Source organism: Opisthocomus hoazin, chromosome 5, assembly GCF_030867145.1.
Source record: "Opisthocomus hoazin isolate bOpiHoa1 chromosome 5, bOpiHoa1.hap1, whole genome shotgun sequence".
NCBI lineage: Eukaryota > Metazoa > Chordata > Aves > Opisthocomiformes > Opisthocomidae > Opisthocomus > Opisthocomus hoazin.
In genome coordinates, this window is record NC_134418.1 from 29,730,783 (window position 1) to 29,742,933 (window position 12,151).

The 12,151-nt window shown below is 46.8% G+C and overlaps 1 protein-coding gene across 6 annotated transcripts in view; it reads right to left on the minus strand.

Annotated features, from left to right (window-relative positions):
* The window catches only part of SLC4A4 (solute carrier family 4 member 4), a 240,596-nt gene that overhangs the window by 27,149 nt on the left and 201,296 nt on the right, over positions 1–12,151 (minus strand). For all 6 annotated transcript variants that reach the window (XM_075420783.1, XM_075420785.1, XM_075420784.1 and 3 more), the window contains 3 exons: positions 10,164–10,435; positions 5,412–5,482; positions 1,204–1,392 (listed from right to left, as the gene is read on the minus strand). In XM_075420783.1, coding sequence (XP_075276898.1) covers positions 1,204–1,392; positions 5,412–5,482; positions 10,164–10,435 — 532 coding nt within the window. The remainder of the gene's footprint in view (positions 1–1,203; positions 1,393–5,411; positions 5,483–10,163; positions 10,436–12,151) is intronic.

A 12,151-nucleotide genomic window follows, 5' to 3' on the forward strand; every position in this document is an offset into this window, starting at 1 on the left:
TTGGAATACAACAACTTAAAGGTGCCACTGGTCAGACCCTGAAATTTAACTGGACAGGACCCACTGTGCTTGTCTGTAACTGCGTGATCTCTTCAGAGCTGTTGCTCCCTCCAGGTTTCCTGGGTTCACATGGTTACAGATAAATTGAGCTGCATTCCAGCCTCAATGGAATTTGTTTCCTTTTTATTAAAAATAATAGAGGTTCAGTTGTAACACAGCAGAACAGTAAACATCCATGCAGGATAAATCTCCATGTGGCAGAATGCCGAAAATGGGAGGGCGGGTCTCAGAGAGAAATGGGGCTTTGGTACACATGGAAACTGCCAGCTCGCACGCGTAGCTTGGTAACTTTAGCTGGGGAGTCAAACAAGCAGATGCACCCGAGAGATGCATACAAGCTGGCTGTAAATCTGAGCAAGATCTTGCTTAAATCAATGCAGAGGTTTTTCAGGTCATCCTTATTTTGCATGTGATCCTCAGAGAAGAAAGGGAATTTCTGCTTTAGGTCCCTACCGTAACAGGTAGGCCAGACACAGACTGTAGCAGAGTTCAACATTTTTGCTCTGATTTCTGAGTATTTCAAATACTACATGGTAACATCAAAGATGCGTCTCTGTTCCTCTGTTCTATATGGACAGCTCACTTACCCACTTCTACTCAGTGGCAAAGCAAAGGGCTTCTTTTGTCCTCCCCAAACACTCCTTCTGGCTATTAGCAGGGAGACTTCTGATGTAAGGATCAGTAGTCCCTTTTGGTCATTTGATCTCTGTACAACGGCCACACACCCTACCCCAGAGTCAGTACATCACATTAAGTTGTGTATCTGACACTGAAAATAGCTGGCTATATATGTCTGAAGGACTCCAGCTCTTAAGGCTGATCAACTGCATCATCGCTTATCTCAGCTTGGAAGTGTTGTCATCAGTACCTTTAAAATCATTGTCACGTCTCCACGACAGATTATGGCTCATTTTGGCTCTTCTGTTGCCTTACCCATGCCCTCCAGAAACATTAAGAGAGTGAAAGCTAAGCAATCCCAGGCATATCTTGGTTCACCAGTACCATGTTTCCCAACCAGTGCGACCTGGCTTTCCTGCAAAGCATTTCTCCCTGAGTGTGCGACAACTATACCAAAAGGAAGGCTGATCTTTGCACTGTGAAAGAGTAAAGAAACAGACTGCTAGGGTGAAAGGAGGTACTTACAGTGGTTGGAAAATAGCGACTGGTCTTGAATTTCTTCAGGGCCATGGAGCATGTGTAAGTGCCAAAGAAGAGGATGAAAGACATGAGAGTGATGTCAGGGACATATTCACAGTTGTTGCCCACAAGTTGTCCTCCATATTTCAAGCACTCCTTCGATGTCAGAGATGACCAGTCAATGGTGATGTTGTACTGCAGAAAAAAAGAGAACACTTCCATAAAGCTGTGCTCATGCAAACACTGCTCATGCTAGTACAGGAACGGGGACAGAGCATCAGGAAAAATACGGGGAGGAAAAGGGAGACACGGAGCAGAGGCTAAAAAGCCCTGTGCTTGTGCGCAAACAGAATGGATTTTAACCCAGAGGATGATATTACCCAGGAACTGAGGACAGACTGTGCCTTGGAAAGAAGACAGAGATCTTTTGAGCTCTGCTGTGGTCTGCCAGACATGCTCTGCATTTTCTCCAGTGGAAATGCAATGTTGGAAACCTCACGCAGAAGCTGTAGTGGCCTTAGACCAGCTCTGCATCCACTCCCCACTGCTTGTTCACTGCAAGCAACACCAAACTCAAACCAGCTTCTCTCCGATCAAGCACTGTTTCCACAGCAGAACATCTCCTTCCTTGGCCTTTCTAGAAACAAGGCTTTAGCTTGCCTAATGCCCACTGGCACCAGGAGGCTTCTGCACACACAGCGCCACACCACGCTGCAGCTACTGGGCGTCCTTCTGACATGCTCTGAGCCATGCCACCACGCAGTGCCAATCACTCTGGACTAAAGGATGGGGTGCTATGCTGGTGAAGGGTGAGTAACCATGCACAGGAGACAGCCCCGCTGCTGTACGAGCTGATCTGGTCTTGCGGTGCACACAGAGTTCAGCTCTGGGATCCTCCTGTGTATCTGGTAGAAGCCATCAGTTTATCAGTGCCCGCAGAATGCTGGACATGCAAAGGAAAAGCCATCTCACGCTGTAAATATTCAGTGTTAATTGTGCTCCCACACACAGCTGGGGTTACCAAACTCCCCTCCATTTTACAGACAAGCAGTCAGAAGAATGCTGAGGTTCAGCTTCCCTCTCTGCTACATCCCTGCAGAGCCCCCAGACCCAGCCTGCCTCAGCCTGCCTTCCCCAGGGCACCGAAGCAGCGCAGTGGCAGAGCAGGACTCTGCGGAGCTGGTAAAACCTGCCCATAGCTGCAGAGATGTCCTAGAGCACCCACTCACCTGCTGGGACTGAACGCAACACCCCCAAATACAATGGTTTCCCTTGATTTCAGCAAGAGCTGAGGGTCTCTTCCCCGCAGCCTTGCCAAATAAGAACCTGCATCTGAATTTCCTTTAATTGCTTCCTTTCTCTTTTGAATACCTCGTTACTAATGATGACTGGCTGCGATGGCCAGACAGGGAGGCACGATTTGGTTTTAAACTCTCATTGTGGAACCCAGAGCTACATAGGACTTGTTAGATGATTGTTTATTTCCTAGTGCTTGTGGTGAAGCAGAGCCCAAGGAAGGGGCTTTTCCTTCTCCCTGACCTGCATAACTCACAATCACGGCAGCGCAGGGACGAGGACAGAACAAATGCAAATGCAACAGAGGCCAAGAATATAAACATGCACATAGCAGCGAGCTTGCGAGGCTATTCCAGGTATGCACAGAGCACACTGTCTGAGGGGACACTGGGAATGCAGAGAGTATATGCTAACACCAGGAAAAACTTACAGGTACCTACAAAATTCTGTTAGTCTGGGGAGTTTTAGAATCACATTGACTCCGCTCCTCCTTTTCTGCATGAAAACCCCAATGAATGAAACCATAGTCCTGGGAACCAGGACATCAGAGAGAAAGAATATTTAAAAGTAACTAAAAATTAATAAACCCATAGGGAGGAAAGAGTATTTTACTGCAAATAGTTAAGTTACAGAGAACTTACCACAAATGTAGGCACAGACTAATTCAGACCAACATGCAAATTACTACAAAAAGATGTTCTTCAGGCAAAACTGTAAAGCACAAAATATCCTTTTGTATATAAGTGACATTTTCAAGTAGGAAAAAAAAACCCCTAACTTGTACTAGAAATCTTCAAAATATGGTAGATACTTGCTGAAGGCAAAAGGTTCATGGCCTCATGCTGCACCAATTAGTATCTTGTTCATGTGCGTACGTTGAAAAATACATCACATATGCCTCCAAACTGGATGCTTATAAAGTTGTGGTCTGAAACTGCACGCAATAAACTGCAGCTTCCTCAGCAAATGTTGTGAATCCCAAGAGCTGAACTGAGGCGTGATTTTGCTGACACTGATGGCAGCGGGGGTAAAGACAACAACAACAAACCCCCCAGCTCTGTGCTGTTGTTTGACAAGGTGCTGCCACATTTGCTCTCTCAGCACTGTCTCTCTCCACAGCATCAAACAGCAGCACTTTGTGCCTTTTCAGTCGGATTGCTGCAGATCCGCTCTGACTGCTATTTCAGGATAACAGAGTAGAGAGCGAACATGGCTTTCAAAGCAGGGAGATAAACTAAGAACCAAATATTGGGGGGCGTGTTTTACATTTTGCGATTCTACATATACAGAAATAAGCACCGGAGAGTGTTCAATAGGTAAGATTACCACTTGGGGTATCAGAGAGCAGAAAGAAGGCGGCATCTCCCTTCTTTGGGACACTCCCCAGTGTGATCTTCCTTTGTCCGCCTGCCAACTGCCTGGCAGGATTTGTACCAGGGCTGCTCTTCCCATTCCAAAATCCTTGTCATGTGTCCCCAGACATTTGCTTTGCTTGGAAACTCTAAGACATCCAAAAAGTGGCCTGGAAGCAGAGCTAACCTCTGCACCCGGGGCTGGCTCCCCTGGTGGGGACCAGGGCTAAGTCAGAGCATCCTATGGGGAGAGCACGGCCCATCGGCTCTTTTCAAAATCAGGCAGAAAGACAGAGTCAGGATTGATGTGAGTCCCCCACAGTCCCACCGCACTGCAGGAAGGGTGTTGCAAATCAGGGCTCTAGGGGAGGAGGGCTGAGATGCCAAGATGACTGTTCCAAGAAAGCACAGCCTGCAAATGCAACTCATTGGGTTGTTTTCATGTCTCAAGGCCTCAGTTCAGGCCTTCCTCTTAGGCATGCCTCCCTTCTCCCAAGACTGACAATCCAATACTAAACCCACAGACCCCGAGAAGAGTTGGTCTTGTTAACGAAACCAAAACGGCAATGGGCACTCTTCTCCTGACGGGTGGCTGTAGGTATCCCGACGGCTGGCATTGTACCGGAGCTGGGGGCTGCTCATCACTTCCCCAAGCATTATGTTCTGTGGAGGGCAGCTGAACGAAGACGCCCTCATTTGCAGCCCTCCCAGAGGTAGCCAACTCAGATGCTCAGGGACTGCAGCCAGCCGATGGAGGTGGGGCAGTGAAGAAGGCAAGGAGCAGCAAAGGCTACATGAGGTGCAGCCTGGCCACCAGGAGACCTTGCTACTATTTCTTGACCCTGCGACTGATCCCCTCAGGGACCTCGGGCAATGCTCTTGCCTTCAGATTTGTGTCTCACGCTCCTAGTGCCTGCAGACAGCGCGCCCAGCTCAGAAACCATTCCCTTTCTGCTGGGCCATTTGATGCCACAGAAGAGTGGTCACCACAAAGAAATACAGACAGGTAGGACCTGTATTCTTAAGCAGAAAGTTGTTATGTCTCAACTTATTTCCTCTGCATCAAACATAAAGGTATCTGAGCCCATCAAGCTCCCTTTCTTTCTCCTCATCATCCAAAGCTCACCAACAGTGAAATGTGGGAAAGCCAGGGTTAGCGACATCAAAATCAAAGAATGGGATGGAAACAGCACCTTCCAAAGGAAAGGCTGGCCATAACACTCCTACCATTTCAGCCCTGGACACAAGAATCTGACTAATCCCCCGGGAGAACCATTTGCATCCTGCCAACACACATAGCTCGACCGCAAGAAGGTGGCTGCCATTAGCAAGTAATTACCATTATCTAAGTGTGCACACAGTATTCCGGATGCAGTACTACAAGAAATCCTTGGAGGATCAAGGCAGGACGCCAAAAGGAGCAGTGTCACATTTTCAGTGTCACGGGCAATAGGGGACTGTCAGCATGAGAGTTTTCTTCAAGCGATCAGTTCCTCATCTATTGGCACGGCCCAGTAGAAACGCACAGCACTGACAGACTTGAAAGACCTGGCAAAGGGCACTTACCATCTCAGCAGAGGAATAGAACTGCCCATCGGCTGACGGCACTGTTGTCCTGTTAAATAATGAGCTATTAACTGCAAGAGAGGACAGAAAAAGGAATACCTTGAGCATGGTGCGGAAACAGCTAGGAAGGAAAGCAAATTTCAACTATTAAATCATTTGTTAACTCCATCAAACTGTTTGCAATCTCTTTCTCAAGCCAAGCCAGTCAAAAGTATTGTTTCAGAGTGACTCAAAAGCATCAATCAACAATTGCTTACAAAACAGAAAGAAAACGATAAGTGAAACACAATTCTAACCTAACTGGGGTTGTTTCAGAGTTCGTTGTAAGAAAACCATGAAAAAACAGACAGACAACATGATATTTCATGGTTTTGCAATATTTTTCTAACAATTTCCGGATTAAAATAAATATCCACAGCACACTCCTAACTACTAATTTAAAATTAATGCACAGCCCCAAAGATATCCAGAAAAGCAAAATGCATTCCAGAATCCAGCACAAACACATTATTTCAGCTAAAAAAAGATAAAGAGTAATTTAAATCAATGGGATGGAGATAATTTATTTGAGAAAAGTAACAGCATTCACTGCAACAGTGATATGTTTTGTTTTGTTTTCATGGGATTAGAAATCATTTATTTGAAATTTCATTTAGAAATGCAGTCCTTCCTGAAAACAGGCTTGTCAACAACGTCCTCATGTTTCCTTGAGGTTTTGCATGTACTTTTATGTCTGATAAGAATATGTAAATTATTAAACTATTATTAAATTATGATTATTATTAGTATTATTGTTATATAATTATTTAAATATTGCACAGCTCATATTTGTTTAGCTGGAGAAAGAATAAGTGCATTTGTCTTTTATACTACTGAAATCATACGAGGGTTGAAATAAGTAGTAGGACATCTTTATATGTAGGCAGTCTTTCCCGGGCCGTTGACAAGTAAGACTCTTGTCAAGACATGGATTTTTGCTGTGCCTCGAGAGTCATTGCAGATTTTGCTGCCAGCATCTTCCTCGTGATGGCAGGGATCTCTCTGGAAAGGCCAGGTATGGAAACATCTGCGCACCCCGAGTGGGCAGCCTGCTCATCAACCCTGAGGACAATGCCCGAGCGTGGACAATGTGCCGAGCTGCAAGCCATGCTGCCAGGAATCAGCTGAGTCTGTAAAATGATGCAACCCTTTCCTTGAGAGGTGAAGTTTGAGAAAAGAGAGTAAACGTGTCTCAGAGCGCTTTATGTTCTGTTTTTAGCATCTTCAGCCACGTCCAAACCCTCTTGGTAGACTTGACAGATGAGGTAAAAGGCTTTTTGGATAAAGCAGCTTGTCCCCTCTGACCACAAACATGGAAGGTGGCCAGTGCAACAAGGGTCTTTGCACTGTCACGTCAGTACCCAAAAACTGCATGGAACAGAGAGCAAGTTGTAATCTTCTACACCCCCAGTCCGCTCCGCTGCGGCTGTCAAGGCCCCTCGGCGTTCAAGCACACTCCCCTGACACTTTGCTTTTGGCTAAACAATTGCTACATGGATGCTACTGCTCCTGAAAGTGGATGGAGCACTGGTCTGGCTGCTGGTTTTGCCTTTTAACTTCCTGAGCCACGTTATAAAACGGTGTGCATTAGCTCAGGGACACAGACTGCAAGTGCAGGGACACAGTAAGCAACTATTGCCAGAGCACACACAAATCCTGTCGGGGATTTCAAAGGCATTATTATAAGGTCCTGCAGAAAGCGTGGTGGGGCTGGCAAGACACTGCTCTCAGCTTTCTGAGGCCCCTGGGAGTATGAGTGTGGGCAGAGCCCAGTGCAGAAACCAAGCAAGGCAAGCTAAGGGCTGATGCAAAAAACTCTGGAGCTGAACTTAATGACACAGAAATTAAAACCAACATTAAAAAGCCTGAATCAGAGTGTGAGGGAAGAGAAGTTAGCTTCACCTGTGGTGTAACAAAAAAAAAAAAAAATCAATAAAGCTTTACCTGCACTTAATCTGGAAAAAACCAAATAAATCTCTCCCCCTCCCCAGTACAACCCCTGACAGCTTATCAATCACTGCTTACAACACCCCAACAGCAGCAGACATTATCTGCACTACAGGAAAATCACTGGAAAGAAAGCACCTGCTACTGCATTACGCTTTTTTCCTAGAACCAGGCATCCCCTTTTGCTAATGTGCCATTTGCATTTTTATTCCATTTCCTGATGCATGACAGAAGGCTTCCAAACTTTCAGAGAGGAAATGTTAGCATCAAGGATAATTGATGTCCTACTGCTCTCTTGGTATCTGCTTACAAAACCCGCTGCTGCAAGACCTTACAGTCTTGAGCTTCGTTTCAAAGACATTCACTCCACCGCTGGGATCGCAGCTCGCTTTGGGTGAAGTTCAGACCTCCTGGCTTATTTCATGCTGTGCCATCCTCCTCGGTGCGTTCAACCCAAGCCGAAGGACGAAGAGCCCACCCAGCTGCCAGGGCACAATTCCCCCTTTCCCTGCTGGTCACTGACACCGTGCTAAGCAGCTAGCAAATACCCCAGACATGTAACGAGGATACTCTGCCTTGACTTTGCCATCTTCTGTGGGGCTTTAAAAAAATGCAGGACATGAAGAATAAGGCCACTTATGTTTAGTGAGCAAAATGTTACAGACTGACTCCCATTGCATAGCTATAAGCATGTGCACAGAGTGAGGCACTATCTTTAAAAACGAGCAAACCTAGGAAGGTTGCAGAGCCCGTTTCCGAAAGCGTTTGGCTTAGACACTGTGCTGGCTGCTGCTCGCTACTTTGCTGCTGACTTACTGTTGTGTGGTAAGAGAGGAAACCTCCTCTGTAGCTGTGATGAGAAGCTGATGTGGAAATCTGTTTATTTAAGGAGCAGGAATTAAATCTGGGTTGTCTTTCACTTATGGATGCTGTCTGGGTTTATGCAGAGACACAGCTATACAGACATACGCGTGTATCCACGTATTTCAGACCTGTGAAAGGCCAAACTGTCAGTGTCATGACTGACAGGCTAGCAGCTATTTAACACGCCATTTGTTCCTCTGGAAAATTCCTTGCTCGTGTGCACTGAATCCACTGTGGAAGGAGATGCCACCAAGCAAGGCATGAGAACAGTCAAAGGACTCAGCTGGTGCCAGTTCTTCTACCAATACTGCATCCCCAGCACTTGCTGCTTTACACACAGAAGCCTCAAATTGTTTTTTGAGCTTCTCTTGGACTGAGTTTAAATATGAGATCACTCTGCTAGGTACTCCATTTCCAGACAGTTTGCCATTTCCAATCTTCTCCCTCACTTCAACAGCTTCTGAAGTGTCGGCCTTCATGTCCAAGGTACCACAGACTCAGGCAGATCTGTGCAGGAGAGCTTGGTGTGGCAGGAGCCAAGTCCCAGAGGGCTACCTGGACAGATTGCTGTCAGCACCTCCCGTACTATCTGGTCACTCCTCCTATTCAATGCTACTTGAAAAACTAAGGCAGAGCATTTGGAGATGATGACAGTAAGGTCATCTTTACCCTCTGAAACAAACATCTGGCGAAGACAGCAACCAGATGAAAAGACAACCATGGCGGTGAGGGTTTGTGAACTTTATCAGACCACACATGCTGATCCTTCCCCCACTTGCTTACAAAGGTAAAGACCAGCATTGTATTTCCAGGCACAAATCTCTTATGAAATAGCGTGTGGGCTTCTGCCACATGCTCCATTTCCTCTACACATTCCAGCTGTACCACCATGTTTGCCTTGGGCACTGGGTCTGTGCCACAGGTGTTTAGATGGGAAGTGGAGACCTTCAGTTTGGCATTGACCATTCCCCTTCATCCTAACATCAAAAAAACCCAGCTTGCCATTCAAATGGAAGCAGAACTAGACCAACTAGACCAAGTGCTTGCAGAGATCCTACACTGAACAACTAATGTAAGCACACAGCTCCCAGGGATCCAATTCCCAACACCTTTTGACCAGAGGCAGCTATCAGTAACCAGAGACTTTTCTTGTTTGACAGGTATGTCGAGATAACCTGAAGTTTCCTCTGAGCATAAACCAAGTTTCTTACTCACTCCTCACTGTTTGAAATGAGGGTCACAGCTTCCCTAACGGTATGAGCCAGCGTACTTCTGTTTGTATTTGGGTTTTGTAACCTTTTGTTCCTGGTTGTGTTGCCAGATTTATACGTACGCTGGCTCTACCTGCCTTGCAGCCCACGCTCTGGTGATAGGCTGCACTGTGGGATATACTTCCCTTCCGCTCCAGCGAGGAACTGTTTGTGCTTTTCCACTCATACCCATAGCCAGGAGGTGGAAAACCACCCATGTTTGGGTAACGCCCTGAATAAACCCAACTCCTGCGCTCAACAAAATGGCTCAGCGTAAACCAGGAGTGACCTCAGCACCACAGCAGAGACCTGGCCACCACTTCTGCCCCTTCACAGACTTCTCAGAGGAATGCCATTCAGCATTAACAGCCGCAAGGGTGCAAGGAGACAAGGCTACAGAGACAGCATCTCCACTGGTAAGGATGCTCACAAGAGGAGTCCAGGAAGGTCAGTTATAAAGATATTCCAGTTGGCATGCAGGGTGAAACTCAGCCTTCAGTTTCAAAACAAGGCTAAGATAGGATATCTGAAGACAACTGATAAGAGAGGGATTAATCTACCTGTTTATTATCTGGACTGCAGCACAATAGGAAAAGATAGCAAATGCAATCTCCTATGTGCAAATTGGAGAGCTAATTAAACATTCTCTTACCTGGATCTAATTGTTCACAGGCACAAGAGTAATGCGTGATGTAGTCCACCCTGAACTTGGAGTTGATCGGGTAATGATCTGCTAGCTTGATCATCTTCTTGAAAGCATCATAAATGAAGATGAAACTGATAAGGGAGGAAAAACCTTCTTCAGTGAAGCGAGTGAAGTACTTGACCAGGAAGCTGGCATCAGTAGCAACGAGAATGAGACACTGGAAGGCTGACCAAAGGCCGATCCAAAGACGAAACTCCAGGTAGTCAAAACCATTGTCTCTGCAACAAGACAGGGGTGGCAGGAAGGGAAAATATCGAGGTTAGATAAATGCACGCAGGATTGTGACTTCCCAATGAGAAGAAGTGAACGCACAGCCCCTGGGACCTGTGCTCATTTAGACTCAGTGAGAGCATTCCCAAGAGCTAAGCTCTCCATTTTCAGCCAGCCAACTCCATAAATGTATGTGGTGCAGTTTAATAGCCCAGGTGGCAGAAAAGCATGCAGAAATGATCAGTCTTGCTTACACCTCCACTAATGAATGTTACCAGTGAATTCAAGCTCTTTCTAGGCTTCCCAGTAAAAATCCTCCCTGGGCAAACATGCACAGAGTTGTAAAGGCCTAAGCATCCAGCTGTCCAGACCAAGAGCAGCTCAATGCCAACAGCTTTCCACCAGCTGAAGACATAACCACAATTCACAAATCTCCTTCAGAAAAGCAATCTCCTGCCAAGCCTCACACTCAGGAGCCTGCATTTCCATCTCTCAGGCCCTTGCACTATCAGCAGAAATCAAATTATCAGTAGGAGAAGATCCAGCAGTACAACGCAGAAGACAACAAACCCTGGTGCCAGGACACGGCAGGCTGTGGGGAACGATGGAGCGAACCGCATCATTCCCTCCTGGGAATTTTGTTTGCCCCTTGATTGCTGCTCAAGGCTGCCATGCCCTGATGGTGCTGAGTCCAAAGGCAGGCTTTTAGGACTGAACAAACATGAAAAGCGAACACCAGAGCAGATAAGGCCCTGCCAAGGAGGTTACCGCCTGCTCTGGGGAATGGAGCAGGAGGCGGTGGGGCTGGCAGCACAATCCCTCCAGGCCTGCTTGCGGTGAGAGGACAGGTGTAGGTCAGTATCGGCTCCTCCACAGAACCATGCGTGCCTCAGAAGGGGCTTACCTCCTAGTACCAGAGGCAGTTTTAGCTCAGCAGCAAAACACTTGGTAGGGTGCTTGCACCCAGGCAAAACCAGGTGCCTTCAGAGCTGGCTATAGGCTGGTCCCACCATTTACTCAAGTCCTCACTGCAGATAGAATCCCTCAAACCTTGCACAGCAATAGAGAAAAACGTCCTTGCATCTCCTATATGCATATTTTTACACACTATTTCCAGGTAGACACGGTGTGCTGTTACACACCTCTACCCTTTGCCAGCATTTACCTACAGGCAGCAAACTTCACAGCAATTCTGCATGGTGCTCCCCAAGCACCTACCCTGCCAACAGTGGGGCTCCAGCGCAATTTCCTAGTGCATGGTATAAAACTGCAGACTAAAGAACAAAACAGGACCTCAACAGGGGGAACTACAACCTTGCAATTGCAAAATGGGAGGAAAGGCACAGACCAGGCAGGGTGCCAGTTAAAGGCTTGCTGCCGGGAAGTGTCATGTATTTCGGTAAGGATCCTGGGTCGGATGTCAGGTAGGCTCAGACAGGGTCAGGCATCTGCATTCAAACCAAAACTCTGCAAGCCTTTCTCCTTATTGTGGACAAACACCTCAGGGAGGGCTGCAGCCTTCTCACACTGAGACTCTGACCTGGAAGAGGGCTAAGGAGCAAGGAAGAAACCAAGTGATGATTTAGAAAAAGAGAAGGGGGAAAAAAATACTAAAAGACCCAAGTGACAGCTCTGAAGTATCTGGAGTCAGTGTCTCAGAGAGCAGGGGCTGCCATCCACCTAACTGAGAGTGGAGAAGATGGCTGGCAGAACCCAGATAGCAT